General features: G+C 27.1%; 1 protein-coding gene across 3 annotated transcripts in view; it reads right to left on the bottom strand.

The window, feature by feature from the left end:
• Positions 1–18061, bottom strand: part of LOC119670752 (cytosolic purine 5'-nucleotidase) — a 70447-nt gene extending 52386 nt beyond the window's left edge. The window contains exons 1-3 of one of the 3 annotated variants that reach the window (XM_038081154.1): positions 17585–18061; positions 12879–12991; positions 9909–10003 (exon numbers count right to left, since the gene is read on the bottom strand). In XM_038081154.1, the coding sequence (XP_037937082.1) occupies positions 9909–10003; positions 12879–12914 (131 nt within the window). In that variant the 5' untranslated portion in view covers positions 12915–12991; positions 17585–18061. Of the gene's footprint in view, positions 1–983; positions 1323–9908; positions 10004–12878; positions 12992–17584 lie in introns of those variants that run through there. The other 2 variants (XM_038081155.1, XM_038081153.1) reach the window with 2 other exon arrangements.
• Between the last annotated feature and the right edge of the window lie 4868 nt (positions 18062–22929).

Below are 22929 nucleotides of genomic sequence, written 5' to 3'. Positions count from 1 at the left end.
CTTATTTTGTTGGCAAGGGACTTTGTTCGTATATGCAGCAATTGGGACATTAGATTTACAATAAAGTAGCATAACTAATATATTTAAAACAGACTTTATTGGGATATTAGATTTAGCAAACACTGACTGGATAAAGTGTACTAACTAATATCTCTGAGCAAAATAATTCCATTTTAAACATTAACAATTTAAAACAGATTTGATTTATGTTATTAAATTTAACTAACTTTTATTAATTCTTTTTCAATCCGGAATATGGGCAAAATAAAAAATTGACTTATCCACAGTATATGATATATATGTTATATATATAATCTACTTATAGATGGTGTTAATTAGGTATATAGGTGGCTGAAGTGTTAGAAAATCGTGTGCTACTCGATTAGCTAAAAAGTCTTTCTAATTCCATATCCCTTATCATATTTAGAAGATGGTGATTTTTGGATCTGAATAAGCCTGAACCTTGACATATAATTTCTTTTGCTGTTCCTCGTTGAGATCAAGCCAATACAGTTTACAAGAGTTTTTATTGGTCATTCTCCATATCTCTCATAAACAAATTAATTAAATTATAATTAAATATAAATATATCTTGTGCATTCAATTCTTAGTTTATAAAATATAACACCTATTTTTTTCACACTTATAGCGTACAAAAATTTACAGTATACATATTATGCATTAACTCTTGTTGTGAATTTGAAATTCCCACCAAATATTAAGTATATTATTATTATCTTTGCTAATAAACTAAATTAATTTATTTCACAGACTGTTGAAAAAATTTTTTATTGCCAATTTGATAAGCATTTTTATTGATTCAACTATTACGTACACTGTAAAGTACTTTCAAATATAATAAATAAAAGCGTTCTTAAAGTGAATGTCTCACGATAAAATACCTACTTCAGTTATCGTGTACTGTTTATCTAGAACGTCATAATTTTAAAAATTATTTGTGTAATAATGGAAAATTAATTTACCTGTGATCTAATTCACGTTTATAACCATGAAAAGCATCTAAATTGATGCCATTAATAATAGACTGGTCCATATCTTGTTCCCCTATAGTTACGGAACGTTCACGACCATTACTATTAACACGATCCATTGCTGCTGTTTGTGTTGGAAGAACGGTTGATCTTAAATTAATTAAAGATTCATTTTCTGGAATGGTTTCAGTTGTGGGGCAAATGGAACAAGTGGTATTCTTGTGTGGTAAGGTATTTGTATTAGAAGAGGCGGCAACTGGATTTAAAATTTCAATAGAATCTGGAGATATTTGTGGCATTGTTTTAATTTTTTTAAATAATTTTAAGAAGTATTTAATATATTTTTTAATACACTTTTATGTAATTTAATTTGTTTATTTTTTATTTTTTTTTTATTTTTTTTTTTTGCGATAAAAATGCTATGCGTTTTCTTTATTTATAAAGAGACCACCACGATTAAAAGCTATGAGCTGTTCCGATTGCAACGTTTGTTTAACGACCGACCTTTGACGACTGAAACAAGATTTGCTGATTAAAATGAATAACTTTTTGAGACTGTAGATTGCCGACTTTTATCAACTGTTTTTGTTTGTTATCAGTAAACGTCACTTTGCGTTGAAGCTCGCAATTTATAATAAGTGAGATTCTCTTTACAACTAAAGAGTACTCTTAAGTTTTTTTTACTCTTAAACTTGCAATTTAATGCTTTATGATTTAATTTATTTATAAATTTTTTCTTATATTTTTATTAACAACGTGTCACTTTTTCAATGAAATGAAGTTTTAATTATTAAAAATAGTTTCTTAATTTTTCTCACAAGTATTTGTGCTACTAATTAGCAATTCTAATTTGCTGTGTGGAATAATAATTTTAATTGTTCAATAAATCGAAACAAGTAAATTTACTTAGAAAAGCTCTAAACAGTAAACAATCTGTTGTTTCTATAAAGTATTTTGGTGTTTTTTTTTTCTATGTTTGAGATACAAATATTTATTTCATTGCTATTTTACGGATATGAAGATACTTGCGCTTAGCGTTCAATTGCGTTCAACGTTCGCGTTTCAACTGATCGTGTTTTTGTTTTTGCGTTTAAAAGAATGCTCATATAAATGATATGCAGATACTTTTTTGAGTATTTAAACGGCGTACTACTCATAGATACTTGTTTCTTTTATTTATTATAGTACATATGACGAACTTATCGCATATTCGTATGTATGCATGCATACACAACTATGTATGTAAATGCGTATGAACAGCAGTTTCAACTGACATAATTTTGAATTGATTGTCAGTATTGTTTGTAGACTTTTGTATTAACATAAAGCCCACTGAAAAATAATTTATGCACATTTTATGAAAAAAGAAAAAAATAAAATATTCACATATGTGACGGAAGTATTTGACGGAAAAAGGGTGGAAATAAAGAGTGGCAAGAACTGGTAGTCTTTTGCGGCAAATTTTTGAATTTGGTTAAGTTTCACTAAAAAAAACTCCTACATAATTTATTTAAATAAAAATTTTGATATTAAAATAGCAATTTATTTATATATGAATTTTAATATAAAATATTTAAATAGCATTGTTATAGCTTCAATATAGTAAAATAAATATAAAATTTTTATATATAGACTGGCGGCTATTATAATAGCAAATCAATGAAATCCACCTGTAAACATAAAAACGAATAATTTTTTGCTCTTCACCTCTGTTGTGAATAATATTTATATTAGTTTTATCACTAATTTTACTGCAAGACTTATTGCAGTTCTTACTGGTCATTGGTGTATAGGAACTCACGCAGAGAAACTGCGTATTCCCTATAACTCTCACTGCAGAAATTGTAGAAACCCGCAGGAGAAAGAAACAATACATTTTCTCTGTGAATGCCCAGCTCTAGCATCCAGAAGATATAGGTTCTTAGGAAAATACTTTTGTGATAGTTTATCAGACTGCTCAATGGTGAAGATGAAAGACCTATTAAATTACCTAAATTCAGTGGGATGGAAGAGTAGTCTCTACTCTTCTATATTAGGGTTCTTGCGAGGAATGTGGTAACAAAACGGCGAAAAATCGCTAATTGAGGTACATTTGAAGTTATCTTATGGTCTGCCACTGCAACCAACCAACCAATTTTACATTTTGCACTGCGACCGTCGGGTCTATTATGCCTCCTCCTGGGTTTAGAGTAGGTCTCTTAGCTCTGTTGCATCAATAAAAAGTAGTATAGAACCTACTTTACAGAGTTTTATTGCCTCTTCCGTAAGAATATACATTCTCAGGAGGCTATTCCGTATGTGTATTAGCGGAGAACATTCTAACAGTACATCTCCTCATTCTCTTCACAGAATCTACAGTTTGCATCCGTATGTATAGCCTGTCTTGTAAGGTGGTATTTTAGTTTACAGTGCCCTGTTAGGATTACTATGATAATTTTAAGTTTTACTTTTGATAAGTTCATACAATCCTGATATCTCTTACTGTTATTATAGGTACCAATAAATGATTTGGATTGTGTTAATCCTGCAGCAAATTATACTGGTGGATTGATGATTACCTAACTTCACAACAGGTGGCAAAGCTAGAACAAAATCAATTATATTTTGTATAACTGCGCAGTTTAAAATGACAGCTGTGAAGTTTTGACTTCATCAGATGTTTGATTAGATTTTTGCAAATAATTGAAACTGTCCAAAGAATGCGTTTTTATTACTTATTCCGGTGTTTATAAATCCACCTAGTAACTCTTAAGATACTATTTGAACGAAAATAATTATTTAATAAAAACCATATCAGTTGAGATATATTAGAATTGGCAAGCAAAAATAGTCGAAAAAGAAACAGCAAAACTGTGGTACCAAGGAGAAAACTGTTAGGTTTACAACAGTCAATTACAGTACCGCAGCACCAAATGAAAACATCAAGTGCAATTTATGTTAGTAATTGCAACCATAATAGTAAACACATAATTTCAGGAATTTATAATGGAGGTATTAAGTCTGTGACAGCACTTAACTGTGACAGGCCTAATATCTCAACTTACTATATGCTGCAATGTTTATAATAAAATTTTTTTGTAAACTGATTGAGAATTATAAACACTAAGTGCATATTATTAATTTTGAAATTATTTTTCGTCCCATAAAATTATTATAAAGATATTACGTACCTGATAATTAATGCATAGTTGTGTCATATATTAGACGTAACATCTACATAACAAATTCCTTTATGCAAGTTGACTTGCACTTGGTGTTTTTAATTCTCATTAGGTTCATTAAAAAAATGTTATTAAGTAGTCATTTAGAATATGATCGGTTGAGATATTAGGCCTAAGACACGCTGAACAGCTGTTATAGGCCTAGTATCTCCACTATAAATTTATTACACGAAGATTAGTTTTAAGGTCCATAACATTTTTATTTTGTTGGTCGGAAGCCTTATGTGACAGAGCAGTTGATTATTATGCAAGTAAATGACTTCCACTTGATTTTTTTTAATTCTCATAAGGTTTATTTGAGATGTTAGTGTTGAAAAAGTATGATCAACTGTTTTAGCTTTAACACCTCCTGTAAAAATTAATCAAACAAATAATTGTTATAAAGGGCACGTTAATACTATTTGAATTCTATAATTTTTGTCACTTTGGCTGAAAACCTTAATTGTATATGTGCCGATTGGGATATTGGATTTACGACAGACCTATTAACTGTGGTATAACTGATATCATTTTAATTAAACAACGAGACAAGAAATAGTTTTAGAGAGGAAGTGAATTCTACTGGAGTTATTTTCATTATTTATAATTTTAAATCAAATTGTGATAAACAATTATAGGTCGACCTCTCTTGAAGTAAAAGAAGGGTTTATTATAACAGCACAAATATATATAAGAGTACCAAAAAAAATTTTCATTCTAAATTTAAGTGTGAAACATGCTGGTATAGTTTTATCTCAAAAAAAATTATTAAAAAAGTAATTTTTTTTTTAAGATAAAAATTGAAAGTAGATTTCATGTACTGAAATATTTTATTTTAAAAGCATTCTAAAAACTTAATGAGAGATATTTTTTGGTATAAGTTTTTGATAGATTTTATTGTAAAAGTAGTGATAAGTTTATTAGAGAAGATATTTTTACAAACAAGTGTATGTCTTCTTCTGTCTTCTTCTTATTTCATAAATAAGATCTGCAGTTTCACCATAGTGAAAAAGCTAAGTTAAGTTGATAGCCACAAACGTTAGAAAGAATGAATCCGGAGGCTCTTAAACTACGTATTTGACGTACCTAGCTTTTAGTAAAAAAAAATATATAATCTATACGCTGGTAGTCAGTGCACTTAGATAGTCTGAAGGGAAAACAGTCTACTCAAAAAACTCCTTATGGTAAATTTTATGGTAGACGACAGAATGAAGTAAGTCAGGAAGCTCGAAGCATAGTGTTGTCTTACATTAACATGCAATTTAGATTAATTCATAGATTTCTTAAAAGCTACCAAGTTTCGATATCAGTTGAATTACCAAATATAATGACGAACTTACACTTGAACTATGAATTGTATACGGTCCACCTTGTAGTGTAGGTAAGTAATCTAGCTCGTATGACCAAAAAGGAGCCTAATTAGAAAACACTTTATGGTGGAGAGACGCCAATGGAGTTATATTTTCATTGAAATTTGCTTTAGATCAAGACATTATATTGATCAGTATATTAGATATTTATTAAAAAACTTCAATATCCAAAATCGATTGTAGTATTAATGTTGATGATGACGATGCTTAAGATATCGAGCTTAATTCATAGTTTTTTTAAAAGCTACCAAGCTTCGATATCAGTTGAATTACCAAAGATAAAGACGAATCTACACTTGAACTACGAATCGTATACGATCCATCTTGTAGTGTAGGTAAGTGATCTAAAACACTTTATGGTGGTGAGACGCCATACTTAATATTAAGACATTATGTTGATCAGTGTAGATATTTATTGAAAAACCTCAAGATAAAACCGATTGTAGTATTGATGTTGATGTTGACGATGCTTGAGATATTGAGTTCAATTGTAGAACTGAAAAACTTACTTACAAGTAAGTTTTCGGATAAAATGAGGGCTTGATATTTCTTTCTATTTTGATCAATAGATTATCCCTATTGAAACATTAAAAGAGATTATTAAGATTGTGCTTTTTAGGAAGTATAAGTACAATGGCAATAACAAAATGAGGCTTAAGATAAACTTTTACAAAATAAGATTAATATTATAACTCTATTGAATGTTATCACTGATATTATTATAAATCTTTATCCTCACTACAGATAATAATGCCAATATGATTACTGCAGTAATCTCCTAACACATTTATTACCGACATCTAGTTTGACTACCAATATATAAGTAAATATGTTATTTCATTGGAATATATCTCTATATCTGAAAAATAGTATGTGTTGCGATTGGTAATCAACAATGCACTAAATAAAAAAAAACAAGAAAAATTGAACTTTGATTAAAGTAAATTCTTTTATTAATGAACATTTAATTTTTTCAAGTATTAATTATAGAGCAGATAAGAATGAACTCAATTGATTGGAAAAATATATTTTCAAATAAACTTAATTACTTATTAAGTTAAGATTAGTAAAGTGAGTTTATTAAAAGCGAATAATAAATCTGGCGTTAGCAATTATCAGTTTTTATTTATTTAAAAACAAAGTGGAATGCGTGTCAATTGCATAGATGCGCAGATTGAAATACGCACTGAATAGCACGAATACTTCATTTCAGCTTTACAATAGCAACCTTCAGATATTAAAAAATAAACAATAATAAAAAATAAAAAAATAAATAAAAATAAAAAAATAAATAAAATTCAAAAAAAAAATATTTATATAAAATATATGTATTTATGTGAATATACATAAATAAAGATTTATTCTATTATTTTTGATTAATTACGAAATTTCTATATAAATAGCGCAGATAATATAATTAAATAAATTTTATTTAAAAAACAAATCAATAAATATTAAAAATTTTTATAAAATTTTAAGATGGCAAAAATGAACAGATAATTTAAAAAAAAAAAAAGAATAACAAAAATAATAAAGTTCAATGCCCAGATTTCTTCAGATAAGTTCAAATATTTTCTGAATACATTGAGATACTTTTACAATACTTTTGGAAAAATGTTTCGTGGCATTTGAAACGTAAATTTTAAATTAATAAAACAAAAAAAAATATTTATTTTATTTTTAATGGAAAATATTTGGTGTGGTTGGTCTTCATGTGTAAATTTGCATATTTTAATTGTGTTGAGCTTTGTGTGTAAACAATAAAATTGTTTTGAAATTTTGTATCTTTTTGTAGTGAATTGGGAAAACGTAAAGATATGCACTGCAATGGCAAAAGTGTGACGTAAGAATCGTTATGACGTCAAGCGGTATTGCATTTTTAGCGGTAGTGGAAAATTTTCACGATCTTTTTGTTTACTTCATTAACCAGCTGTATTAGTAATCTCTTAAACTAATTGTTATGCATTTTAAGAGAACAAGAAAGAGAGTCATCGAAAGTTTAAGAGAACTAAAAAACAAATATTTGTATTTGTTTTTATGTGAAATCAAAGTATGACGAATTTATTTATGAATATTGCATTTTTAGTTGAATCAGACTATGACTATAATTGTTAGAAAAAGATTAAATTAAAATTGTGAAATAATAGGAAACTATTAAGAAATGTATAAAAATTGATAAATAAATATAATATTAATAAATAATAATAACATAAAGACATAATAATAACATTAAGAAATAATAATAACATAAAGAAATAATAATAACATAAAGAAATAATAATAACATAGAGAAATAATAATAACATAAAGAAATAATAATAACATAAAGAAATAATAAAAACATAAAGAAATAATAATAACATAAAGATATAATAATAACATAAATAAATAATAATAACATAAAGATATAATAATAACATAAAAATATAGTAATAACATGAAGATATAATAATAACACAAAGAAATAATAATAACATAAAGAAATAATAATAACATAGAAATAATAATAACATCAATAAATAATAATAACATAAAGAAATAATAATAACATAAAGATATAATAATAACATAAAGACATAACAATAACATAAAGAAATAATAATAACATAAAGAAATAATAATAACATAGAAATAATAATAACATCAATAAATAATAATAACATAAAGAAATAATAATAACATAAAGATATAATAATAACATAAAGACATAACAATAACATAAAGAAATAATAATAACATAAAGAAATAATAATAACATAGAAATAATAATAACATCAATAAATAATAATAACATAAAGAAATAATAATAACATAAAGATATAATAATAACATAAAGACATAACAATAACATAAAGAAATAATAATAACATAAAGAAATAATAATAACATAGAAATAATAATAACATCAATAAATAATAATAACATAAAGAAATAATAATAACATAAAGATATAATAATAACATAAAGACATAACAATAACATAAAGAAATAATAATAACATAAAGAAATAATAATAACATAGAAATAATAATAACATCAATAAATAATAATAACATAAAGAAATAATAATAACATAAAGAAATAATAAAAACATAAAGATATAATAATAACATAAAGAAGTAATAATAACATAAAGAAATAATAATAACATAGAGAAATAATAATAACATAAAGAAATAATAATTTTTTTCAATATTATAAACAATTAAATTTTATTAGTTTGTCTATTCTTTGTACGATTTAAATACTTTACTTCAATAACTCCGAGTTATATAAGAAATGTTAATTGGAACCAATCGTCAATTACATAAAACCACGAAAATAACGGTGGTTAGGTCACACATTGCGAAAGCACGACACATAAAAATAAACGACAAGCTCTTGTCAATAACCCCCAAAGCAATAATAAGAGGGGACATCCTAAAAACACATGGAGAAGAAGATCACAAAACGACATCGAGGAATCTGGAAAAAATTGGAACGAGCTAAAGATAGATTTTGGCAAAAAAAACAAAACCAGTTGGAAGTGCTTTATTAATGCTTTATGTTCCAATGAGACATACAGGAGCTGATGATGATAATGATTTAAATACTATTTTTCAAAAATTCTTTATTGCACATGTGGTGTGATAAAAAAAATAACGGAAATGAAAACCATATACATTCAATTTTCAAAATTTTATATATAAAATAAATCTTAATTAAAAGTAAACAATTTCGAACCATCATTTAAACTGGTTACAAATAGCAATATGAGTTAGGAGCATACTTATAAAAAATAAAAAATGTTCAACATGATTAACAAAAGTAATTAAACTATACACTTCAAATGACTTGGTCTACTAAATTAATCAATTAGTAAAGAATTAATAACCCCTTTACACCACTTACTCAAGCAATCAGTGATCACACCACTCACTCAAGCAAGCAATTATCAATTCCATTGAAATATAATTATTGAAATGAACAATCATTTAAGTGTCAGCTAATAGCATCAAAAAAAGGAGTAGAAAAGTGTTAGTATTCTAAAAATGATTTTGTAAATAATTATTATGTAAAATTTTTTTAAAACACTAGATTTATTAATCCCATTACATCTGGGTCATGTTTATTAGAGTATATTATCATCTGCTGCTATATGTTGTATGTACGCGGAATTGTGATAAAATGATATTGTAATATGCGTTGTATGTATACCACGGAAATGAAAAGAAAATTAACATTAACTCCCGTATATACAATGAGAATTTTAAAAAAATTAACAACTGTTATGAGTTTAAACGAATAAATCTTCCATAAAACATTTTTAATATTAAATACAATATAAATAATATATTATAACTTACCTATGAGCTGCCTTTCGATAATATTTTTTTATTGGAACTTCCACGCTAGGTGAACTCGGAGTTTCAAAAGAATTATCCTGCATACTGAAATTGAACTAAAATACAAAAACATTTTTAAGATAAGTTTATATATTTTTACAATAAACTTTAATATTATTTTGTTTCTTATTCTAAACATATATTTAAAAAAACACTACTTATTACTTGTTTTTAATAATGTATTGTAATAATTGCTATCAATGAAGTTGTGAATTTATTTTGTACGATCATCGACTAAACACAAGAGAGAAGATATTTCTTGTTAGATCACAACGTGCTCTTGATTTACAGATCCTGAAAATCAGAAGTTGTCAATTTATTTTGTAAGATCTTCGGCTAAAACACAAGAAAGAAGATATTTCTTGTTAGATCACAACATACTCTTGATATGCAGACCCTGAAAATCACATTTCTATTGGATTCATGAAAGCAGATTGGATTCATGAAATCAATTTTGTAAAATCATCGGGTAAAACAGAGTAGAACCAATCTTTTTTATTAGAACATGACGTTCTCATCCTTTGGAAATCCGGGAAATTCTAGTTTTATTTGGTTGGCGAAACCATACTATATTTTTTTAATTACATAGTTATTTTTTTGGTAAAATAATTTTCTAAAATCATCTGTTCCAATGGATCTTTCTGGGTAGATCATGACGTGTTTTCTTTTGCGAATAAAGTACACTTATTTTAGTATAGAAACTTTTATTGGATTCGCGCAAGTATAGTGTATTAAGTTAATTTCTGTTATCTTTTTGTTTTTATAAGATCATCAGGTAAAGCAGACCCATTATTTTTATTATAAAACAATGCGATTAGAGATGCTACGGTGGTATATGGTATGTGGGCTCAACATTATTTAATGTATGCTGACAAATTGTTTTCAAAACCAACTAAAATTTGAATTAACTTGAAGCTGTCGAAGTCGAAGCTAACTTTAAATTTAAAATATATAAATTGATGGTACAAATATTAAACATACTACATATGAAATATTCTTTAGAAAATCTAAAGTGCTTTGAAATTTAAACAGAATATATTAGAATTCAAGACAACAGCAAATAGGAATACTACTTTGGGTAAAAAAATAATGACAAGATGGCTGTGGTATCCGAAAATCGTGTAGTCGCATACTTTAATGAATTCTAAAAGAATCATATTCTTTATTCTAGAATAAAAAGAAAACAACGGAATCGATAGCTGGAAGCAGTAGAAGAGGACTCAAGACTCATAAACATCCGAAATTATAAAACCAATGCCACAAAACTGTATTTTTTTGTTATTTGATTATTACTGAACCCCACATGATCAAGTGTAATGGAAAAACACTATAAAGGACAAAATGATTATGATGTAAATTCAGTTTTAAATAAATATATTCCTCTTTAAGTAAATGCTTCATTGTATTCAATCCTTTCTTTTGTTTTATTCTGGAGTTGATTATGGAAAAACATTTACTCCAGATTAAGGTAATTTCGCTGTAATCGTCTAATCCTAATTGAAGCTTCTTTCCATTTGTTTTATTCTAGAATTGGTTATGGAAAAACCTTTATTCCCTTATGTGGGCGAGATTATGGTAATTTCGCTGTAATCGTCTAATCCTAATTGAAGTTTTATTGTTATATTCTAGAGTTGGTTATGGAAAAACCTTTATTCCCTTATGTGATTAATGTCAATCCATGCATTTATAAGTATCGATACTTTCAATTACCAGTACGGTAGTCCGAAATCTTCATTTATTTGTTATAGGGAGCCATAGAGGCTATGGGTCCCATCACGATCTATAAATGAACGCAATCACCGAAACGTTAAATCGTTCGTCCTCAATCGTCCAATGGTCTGTCATACAGTTCGTTCTCTCATTGTATTGCTAGTTTAGTTTAAGTTTAAGTAAAATTAATCTATACATATATAAAAACTAATTGTTAGAACGTACGATAGAAATATTGAATAAACAATGACTAAGAAAAGCAATTATAAATTTCAATTTCAATAATCTTTGTTTTCCGTACAAAGAAAATGGGTTAACACACAGTTTCACTGTTAGCAGAACATAGTCATTTTCGAATTAATCTTTCTGTGCACAGGTTCGAATTAGAAAAACGTCAGAACCATTTTCAAGAAATTTGAAAGGAAGCGCATTCCATAGATACTTCATTTGAATAAGTGACGTAATGAGAACACACAAGTAATTTGAATATGGAACAAAGGAACACTCTTCGAAGTGCATGCGAATATTTCCTTTTAGTTTCTGTTTATTTTTTATATATGCTAACGAGAATAGGTGGGTCTCAGCAGTAAATCAAATGACAAAAAAATACAATTTTGTTATGAATATTTAAGATTAAAATGTGAGTGAAAGGAATTTTGAATTTTTTGTTAAAAATAAATTTTATAAATATTTAAAAAATGCTTTAATGGGTAATAATAGTTTATGCTGAGAACAGTAGACTTTTAAGATTTTGATAGAATAGTAATTTAAATTTTAATTTTATCTTCAGAAAACAATTGTAGTTTGGATTACAGTAATCTTTAAACTATAAAATTTACTTAAATTGGATATAATTTGATATAATCTGATTAGTGTTGAAATCACAGACTTTATGAATACTTAAATACTTTAAATTTTAAACAAAATAAATTTATATGATAGATTTATATGCATGTAAAATGTTTGTTTGAAATGAATGAAAATAGTTTATATACAAACATACATTATATATAAATGTATATAGATATATATATTAAAATCCTAGTAAGTATTATAAGGTAGATTTAAATTTTGTTTTAAGCAAATAAGTACTTATTTATTTACATACTTGTAAGTAAGCATTTAATTTAGACAAAAGAAGCTCAATTTAAAATTTTACAAAATTCGAATTAAAAAGGATTTAAAAGTGGGATTTGTAAGGATTTAGTATTTAGTACTTACAGAGCAGCTGTCATTGAAAAAGCGTTTGTGTGCCATTTTGTTTTTGTGAGATACTTCGATTGTAGCTTTTCTTAGATTTGTGAGCCGTGTTCTTGACGTTGCGTTTGCAGTTGCTGATAATAATTTGAATGATTTTTTATCAAAACAATTGCAACTTACATAAAAATGACGTGTTAAACTTTTAATTGTTGTGTTAATTGCTGTTTCGTTAATTGAAATTAAACATTGAAATTTTTGTAATTTGAATAACTGAAAATATAGATGTTTAATTTGTTGCTGCTTAAGTAAGTGCATTTTGTAAGTGATGAAAAAAAAGGCATAAATTATTGAAAATAAAAATGTTTTTATTTTTTTTTTTAATTTAATTTAATGTATGGTACTAAAATTATAGTTACGTCTGGTCACTCTATATTTGTTTTGATTTTTAAATGATTTCGATTAAAAATGCACGATTCATAGCACTTAGTGCCAAAAGCAATACTAAACGAACGTTTCAACTGCACTATAAATTTTGTGGTGTATGTGGCCAAAAGTGTTGAATTTCAACTAAAATTTAAAAAAATTAAAATTTCATTTCAACTATTAAGCGAGTTAAACGCATAGAAGGCGGCAAACTGTGCTGTTTCTTATCGTAGATACAATTTCAAATAAAAATTTTTTAAATAAAACGATAGATATTAAATACTGCCTAAAAGTATGCAAGTTTTTTAACATGTGAATACTTGTAGGTTTCAGTTATGGTATTTAGATACAAATTGTATGTAGTGTAAATTTGATTAAAAATAAAATTTTATTTTATAATTAAATTGTGATTTCTTTTTCTTAATTTTTATGTTTTAAAAACAATAAAAAAGTTTTAACTAATTAACTTGAAAAAACACTTTCTTAAAATTTTTTGATTACAAAATAATTAATATTTAAATATTATTTAATTTAAAATTGTTAATTAATAATAAGTTATAAATTTAGATCATATAATAAAATTTGTTTATATTTATCTATTCACATAATGTTATTTTTATTGTTGATTCAATAAAGTTTTATTTTTTTATAATAAAGATTAAAGAGATTAAAGAGTAAAATAAAGAGACATCTATCGCCTATTGTGATGCACTAGGAAAGGTGAGTTCTATTAACCATTGTTATCTTATGGTATTGTCCTTGTTGGACAATTTGTTCTTCCAGTTAAAGCTGAGTAGATCCCACAAATCTGCTTCCGCTATCTCTGTCAGGCCAGTAAAGAAACGGTCTTCAAGGCATGGAAGTCCCTTCGTCTGTAGTCTCGGGCTCAGAGATAGGAAGTGATTACTTATTTACTGTAGTCCTATTCTCCTTGTAGAGCAAATGGGGTTTGAAAAAATAGCACAGTGCCCTGTTACTATTCCAGTGAGTACACGAACTGTAGGTTTGCTTAAATTCAAAAGGATTTTCGTTTTATTCCTATCTTGTTTAGAGCATAAGATTCTGGCAAGCTTATGTCTTCGCGACAACTGTGAGATTATTAAACTTCTTAATAAAATGGACTATATTTTATATATCAATTATGGTTAATTATGTTGCGTAAATTGTTGAAAAGGACATATTTATAAAAGAAATAACATTTCAACTTTTTGGGGCTTTTAATATGTTTTTATTTTCATTCAAGTTCTTTCATAAAATTATTGAAACCAGGTTTTTCAAGCCACTGATTCGCGAGTGACAAAAGGTCTGCACCTTTAACATAATCAATCCATATAGGTATTGTATTGTCGCTTTTATTTTTGAATATGTTATGATACCGGTTCTTTCAAAGAACATTGAATACTTTATCGGTTCGGTCCTTGTTGAACCGCAGTCTGTTTTGAATTCAGAAATATTAATCTATATTATATATCTCAGATAAGTAATAATCTAACAATGAAATCGACTAATGGCAATATATTATACCCATTGTTTGGAATGGAAAAATTTTACGTGATGACTGTTGGAATAAGTTTACTTCGCGAAGATAAAAGTGATTGAAGTGATTGCATAAGACAGTTAAAGAACCAACTGATCTTCTAACAATATATTAAATGTATTGTATATATATTCATAAAATATATATATAAGACATACGATATTAGTAAATATCGTATTCATACATAGTATTCATGCGTCATTTTTTCCTAGTTTCAGAAGTGGTACTTTAAAAACTAATTAAAGGTGCCTCACATTTTGAAGAGAAATAGCAATTTTATTTCAAAATTTAATGAAAAATTTATGGATATCTATTGGATTCAAACGAATTCTAGACTAAATGTGTGTAAGAAATGTCTTTTTGTAAAATAAATAATAAATAAATGACAATTTAATTATCATTATTATTTGCCATTAATATTAATAACTTAAAACAATTCTAAGGCGAAGACAAAGTACACAATTTGTCAATTTTTAAATTCTCAAAAAAATATAAACAAAAATTGTATACGTCATTTTAAATAAATAGAAAAATTTTCTGCATCGCTTTGGGGAATAAATGTCTGGAAAGTCTTAAATAAACTCATAGTCTTAGAATAGACTATTTAATAAGAGATTAAAGAATTGGCCTATAAAGTACCGCAAATAAAAGTAAACAAATGATAAGATAGAATGAAAAATACTTTTCAAAATTACTTCAGATTTATTGCATTAGACTTGTTTATTTCGCTATCAAAGTCATTAATTAAATTGTTGACAGTAAATAGATAAATAAAATAATATAAAATATAATAATGTAGTGATATGCCTCACTAAATACTAACAACAATAAAAATATTAAATATAAATGAAGCAATGGAAAATTCTGAGTTTTCAAATTCTAAAAAAAAATTTTGTAGACGGAAAAGATATTCTAAACGTTTCACGTCTTAGCCACGGGATACACCTGGCATTATGCGTTATTGGGCGCTTGTGTTGGCAGTAAATATTGTTTGCGTAGTTCACATTAAATTTAGAATATTTATATTAAAAATAAGTGTATTTTTATGCTAAGTATTATTTTAGGGTTACATAGCGTGCAGGGCTTATTTTTTGCAATACTAATACAATGGTCAAAGTGCCAGTTTCAAAATTTTTTATTGTATAAATCTTTTGAGAGTTTACTAAAGAAGTTGATATAAGAAATATTTTTTTGAGTAAATGTTTATGTTGCTATGTTACTCGGTTAGACAGTTGATTTCTGAGTTCGTGAATAACACTATAGAAACAAAAATGAGAAAATAAATATTTACCTTACGCTATTTAGGCCGTGTGCGAGTTCGAGTAAATTGAGGTAAAGTAAATTAAAATTTCCTAGGCATTTTTTGCACTGCACTTATGTAAATATTTATTTATTTATTTGTTGCTCTTATTTATTATTTTTGGTTAAAAGTTTGCAAATTTAACATAACACATAATTTACCCAATTTTTATCTAATTTATCCTACTCGAAATTCTGGTAAATACCAACATTCGCTGCCATACTGACATAATTTACTATTTCCTTCAATTTACCATCAATTTACTCGAATTCCCACACGGCCTTATTGCAGTTTGTTACTTCAAAAAGAAACAAAAGGGATGAATATTAAAGCAAAACATATTTTTGACTAATAATATATAGTCTTTGGGTGATCCCTACTTTATGGTGTGCTGCAACGACCGCTGATCTGTTTAAAAATTTAATAATTTTTCGCTTTAAAAATAAATTTAAATAAACCAAAATTGCTTAGCTTAGCAACCAATAAATCGTATTTTTATGTGTATTTTTTTAAGGAAGTAATTATTTGATGATATCTATAATTTATATTATTTAATTATAGTAGCAATTATAATGAAATAAGCATGTAATTATATAAAATATTTATTTATATATTTTTTACGATAACATATATCACTTTTTATATAATTTTAGTATAGTTTAGATTAGGTTATAACGTCGATCTTAAGGATCGGCCCATTGTGTTGCCGTATAAAAGGGTTTAAGACCATTTGGAGTCTTTAACAAAGCTTAATATGTAATTTTAGGAGAGGTGTTTTAAATAAATACACTTATTTACAAAATTTATATTTTATTATCATTAATAAATATTTTTGCATATTAGTTTAAATTAATCTACATTTTATTTATTTTAATTAAAATACATAGAAAATAGTAAGCAAAATTTGTACATTATATACATTTACATTTAATTTAGCAATTTTCACATCAATACATATGTATTTTAAAACTATATCTACACACACGTCAAAATCTAGTTTAATTACAATATGAAGAAAAACTAATTAAAATCAATTTAGGTGAAATCATCACAAGAGCAGCACAGTTTTACCGGGCGGATATAAGCAAAACAAAAAAATAGACAACATTATAAAAAACAAAAACAACAAAAACAACGAAACAAACACAAAAGGGCGATAGACAAATGCACAGTAATATTAGGACTTTATAGGGCATAAAAAATACAAAAAAATAAGAAAACAGAAAGAGCAAAGACAATGACGTAAATATGCCTGACGTACAAATAAATGAAGAAATAAAAAGTATTATTTTAAGTGTAGAAAATATGTGTTAATAAGGCTTTTAAACGTTTGGATTTATATATGTACATGTATTAAGTAGGATCATAAGCATAAGGTTAAGTATAGATTAGAAATGACGACAATTAATGATGATTAAACAAAGGGCAAAAAAAAAACACATAAGAAAAAAATTTTCAAAAAAATACCTTTTTTACTTATTGTGGTGAAGCTTGATATTTCTCCGTAAATTAAAATTTTTTTATATATTTTCTTCACTTTGCTGCACAATATTTTCGATTTACACTAAACAAATATTGTTTTCGAATTAACTCTTATATACATATATTTTGAAACTTTAATTGAGAACTTTTTTTTGCACACGACACTTGCGTAATTTCTATTGCTTAAAATCAATTATCTGCAATAAAAGTACGAATTTGCTTTAAATTTGGCTAACTTCAATATGTAAGCAATTATTATTTCACTATTTATAATAAAATAAATCTAATCCGTTTATATTTAATTTTATTGAATTTTTTTCTTAATTTATTGACAAGATGCGGTTCTGTGTTGCTTTGCTTAACTTTTCTTCGGCAGTTTGAACTTCTGTTATTTATTTTTTTCTCTGAGTTCTGCTTTGCTTGTCATTTCGATTTTGACACATGCAGCAGCTGCGCAGTAGTTAAGTATAGAAAATGAGTGTAAAGCGTGAAATGAACAAAAACAAAATATGTAAATGTCAAGCCGGTCGTTTTGAAACAACAACAAAAACATTGCGTTTTACTTGTAAACAAAGTAGTGAGTAAGCAAATACGAGAATTTCTTTTGTGCTTTTGGTTTATATTTGCGTATTTTAATTTAGTAAAGAATGGCAATGCTGTTCCGATTTCAGTTGTGTCGTTTTTATTGAAATTTGAAAGCAACACATAATTTTAAAATAATTTTAATATAAAATTAACAACAAATAAACTATTTATTGTGTGAAAGTTATTACCAATTTTTATATAATTAAACGATTTAAATAGTGTATTAATATAATATATGATATGTAGTTTTTAATATACCTGTAGTTAACGTGTGATTTAATCATAACATACAACTACAAAAATAACATATTCTGGTATTAAATTTTTCAATACAATTGCGTTCATTAAAATAATTATTATTTTTAATTTATATATTAAAACTTTTATTGAAAATTATTTTTGTGATGATGTACTATTCAAATGACAGATCTACTATTAGAAAAAGTTATAAAATCAACAAAGAAATATTAAATCATTACTAATGGCGTTGATATCACTTTAATCGTAAATTTATATATAAATGTGCGAAGCTCAAAGCCACTAAACCTTTGAAATACAAAAAAAAACGCGTTGTAATAAATAAAAGAACAATTATCTAGACTAAACTCAATTTTTCATTTTACAGCATAAACAAGATTTTTTTCTTCTCGAAATAAGACTCTAGTGCCGGCTAAGTTCTAAAGGCAAGGAATGTCATAAAATTAATTTTATACAGTGGGATCAACTTAATTCCAATAAGTTTTCATGCTTTGCATGTAAGCAAAAAATGGTGAGTTTTTATATTAATTTGTATAGGCAGTATGCAAGGTGTAAACGTTTACGTGTAAACCGTAACGACAAATTATATTTCTTTATAAAGAAATAGTTTTAAAAGATATCTAAACCTTATTCATTAAGTTTATCTGTAATATTTATTGCAACTAATTGGGAGAGTTTTTCCACTTCATTTTAAAACCCAATTCTATTCTTCAACCTATGCTTACTATATATTTGATTGACCAATAATGGAATCAATATTTTAAAATTAAATTTATTTATAACAATTTCTCTTCTATAGAATTTAAATTGTGGTAAATAAATGTTAAAAAAATGTTGGAGTCATCGGTTTTATTAGAATCACAGGCTAACCATATCTTGTATACATTAGTTATAATATACAATATAGTATTAAAAAAAAGCTCTGCTTTATGCTACTCTATATTAAATAATTATATACTAAGTTCAAAGGATCTTGAATGTCGTAGAATATCGCGACTCTGGCAGAAATAAGCAAGTAGAAGGAATGTTTAGTGAAGACTCTTAGTGAAGAAAACTCTTATAACTTAGTAGATAATAGTCTCTGTAATCTCTGCTCTGTTCTGTTGAGAAAAAGTATCTCTACATTTGTGTTACTGTAAGAAATCTCATACCTCTCTAGATAGAGGTAAATTTTTGTCACTTTAGACGTTCTTATCTTGTTAATATATTAACACAGACTGCGATGGCATATCAGGCACCTCTTAGCAATCTCTGTTATGTTCTGTTGAGAAAAAGTACCTCTAAATCTGTGTTAATGTAAGAAATCTAATACCTCTCTAGATAGAGGTGACTTTCTGTCACTTTATATGTTTTTATATTGTTAATATGTTAACACAAACTGAGGTAACCCATAAGGTACCCCGTTAGTAATCTCGGTTCTGTTCTGTTGGAAAAAAGTGCCTCTTTGCAAAAAATTACGAGTAAGAAGGCATGTATACCACATGTATACGTGGATTTTTCATCATCTTGACTAGATGAATCAATTCAGCAATATCTAATTGCTTTCTTGTCGACGCTCTGACTATTTGTCTTTGATTTTGGTCTATTTGACTTTCCATCTGGCTGTCTACAAGCTTGCCCATCTATTTGTTGGTCTACGAGTTTGATTGAATGTTTATCTGCCAACCAATTTGCAGATAAACATTTGTTTGTATGCACTATTGAATACTTGTCTTTTGGTATTTTCTTCATATTCTGACTACCTATCAGCGAGCTTGTTTATCAGCCGATTAATCTGTCTCTTTATCTATATGTTTATTAATGTCTGTTTGTTTACCCGTTTGTTTATCTGTTTTTCTTGCAGTCTGGTTGTTTGTATCTGTGTCTATTTGTGTGCTTAATCTTATATTTGCCTCTTTATCTATCTGTGTATATATTTCTATAAACAAATATATTTAACAACATCAAATAATTGTCACATTAAAGCTCGCTTAAAAAACTATGGATATTAGGTAGGTATATAGTGTTGGCTGGTGGAAAGTACGTATAGACCTCATAGGAACATAACGATACCACATTGGAGTCCTTAAAGACAGTTATTGACAGTACATATTGCTGTAGATGTGTGTGTCATTCGTAAATTTTTTGAAATAGTTCACTTTAACATCAGAGTCGAAGTTAAGCCTCTTAAAATCAATAGCTCCCTTTAAAGCTTATGTTCAAATTTTCGAAAGAACCAGACAAAATAAGAGTCATTAGACTATACGGCAAGATGAAAAATTTAAAATTTCATTTGATAAAAAGTTGTGTTTGTGAATAATAACAAATTAGATCACAAAGACAAACACTCTCTCGTGAAAGATGAACTTAGTGAAAGAATTAGGACCGTTGTGATATCATAGAAAACGTTTAAGAAATCTCTAGCTGACCGCATTTTGGATAGAGATACCCTATTTTAAACAGGAAAACAACCACGTAGATATTTTGAATTGATTTGTAATATTGATCTGAAAAACTAGTGTTATTTTTCCATAATGTTGATGAGTGATTTCAGTTTTATTGTATAGATAACTGATTGGATGAATTGTTAAATTTCTTTCCTGTTTTCTTGCTCTACTGTTCGATTGCCAATTAAAATAAATCCTTTAGATAAAAAAAATTCGTTTCAAAATCCATTAAAATTTTTGTTCAACTATAAACAACTCAATTTTCGAATCAAAACTAGATGGAATACTTTTAAGGGAAAAGGAAGCACATATCAATCAAACAATTATTTTCCGCTTCCTGTAACATATTTGTGCTCAACTTGAACTTATTTGCGGTAAAACAGAAAATTCCAATTAATGTAATGTGTATTAAATATTAATGAGATCAAATATCAGGAAAAACTCATTGTTCAAGTATCTGAAAGGCAATATGAAATGGTATTCGAAACATGGAAAGTGTGTACGAGTAATTGAAAGCAACAGTTGTTGTTTTGGTACTGCTAAACCCATTTCCTATCAAATGACAGACATTGTGACAAATGTTCAGATACTTTTTCTCCTTTTGGAAAAGCGTTGGCAATGTTAAAGGCATGACAATCGAATCGACAATTTAAAGGAATTTCATGTGCAATCGCCTTTTTTTACACTTTCAATACCGATTTAAAATTATTATTGCGCAATATATAACAACGCACTTCCCCACGCAACATTTTGCTATTATTAACATTTATTTTTTCTATTGGTTGGTTTTTTATAACTTTAAAATGTAATACATAATATGGAAAAGCTTACGGTGCTTGGAAAATAACAGTGAACTGGTTTGGTTGTTGTTTAAGGAATTCGTTTGATCTCTAATGGCAATGGTTTTCCAAAATCCAAAATCCAAAATACAAAATGAACCTCAAGCGTTTTTATTCTGTTAACATCAAACAACGTTCAATTGTGTGATCAAATCTGGGCTTGTCCAACATCATCAGTTTCGGCATTTGATGCAATTATGCTTTGTGCCTAAAAGTGGAGCAGACAATCCGCTGGAACTATTCAATCTTTATAAAGTAAGGCTTATTGTATACCGAAACGAAAAACATGCGTGCATTGAATAACTTGGCAAAAGAGAAGGCAAACCGGTTGACCATGTGCGTTAAGTTGAATATGTCCATCGACTGAGCCCATTCAATGTAAAGTGGCACGCTTTAGAAATGTACCACCGCACGCCTCAAGCCCAGATGTAATGCATTTGCAATTTGAAATTGCAGTTTATCGAGTGGAACAAGAGCAAATTATGCGCTCAAATGGATTTTCATTTCCAAACCAATTTAAGGCTTGCATTATTTATAACGCATTTGTAGTCATTGTTTTCAAAAAATTGCACCTTTTGTGGCTGCAATCAAACAGAATATTTTGTGACAATAAACCGCTTTAACCAAAGTACGAGTATAGACGATAATTGACTTATATTTTGGAAAATGCATATAATCCATCATTCGTTATGGCACATTGTATCTTTTTCATATGCTAAATGATATCTAAATCTGCAAGCAGCAGTTGGAAATTTTAAAGGAGACTGAAAAGTATGAATATACACAATATTTAATAATTGAAGATAGGAAATTTGAACATTGAAGAAAAAAACTTCTCTTGAAAAAACTCCTTTGTCCTATCGAAATGACTTATGAAATATCGAGAAGCACAGCAGATTTTCACTAAGAAGTCGAGCAAAACGAGTACGTTTGTATACACTATCTACCATACATTCTGATGGACTATCATAAAGACTGGGGGTTTTATTATTACAACTATGTTAAAAAGTTGTTAAAAATGTGCGCTAAGCATGTAAGCCATTATAACATGATGAAACATAGTCTTTTCAATAAAAGACTGAAAATAAGAGTGCGACAAGGAAGTCATCAGAATAGTTGAAAGAAAGGGAAATATCTTTTTAAAAGAGTAAAACTATAATAATGCTAGCCCTTTTTGTCAATGACAAATTCTCTGCTCACAGTGAGTTTATCCCATTAGTTC

This window comes from Teleopsis dalmanni, chromosome 1 (assembly GCF_002237135.1).
Source record: "Teleopsis dalmanni isolate 2A chromosome 1, ASM223713v2, whole genome shotgun sequence".
Taxonomy (NCBI): domain Eukaryota; kingdom Metazoa; phylum Arthropoda; class Insecta; order Diptera; family Diopsidae; genus Teleopsis; species Teleopsis dalmanni.
The sequence above is the reverse complement of the archived record's forward strand: the minus strand, read 5'-3'. Positions and strand labels throughout refer to the sequence as shown.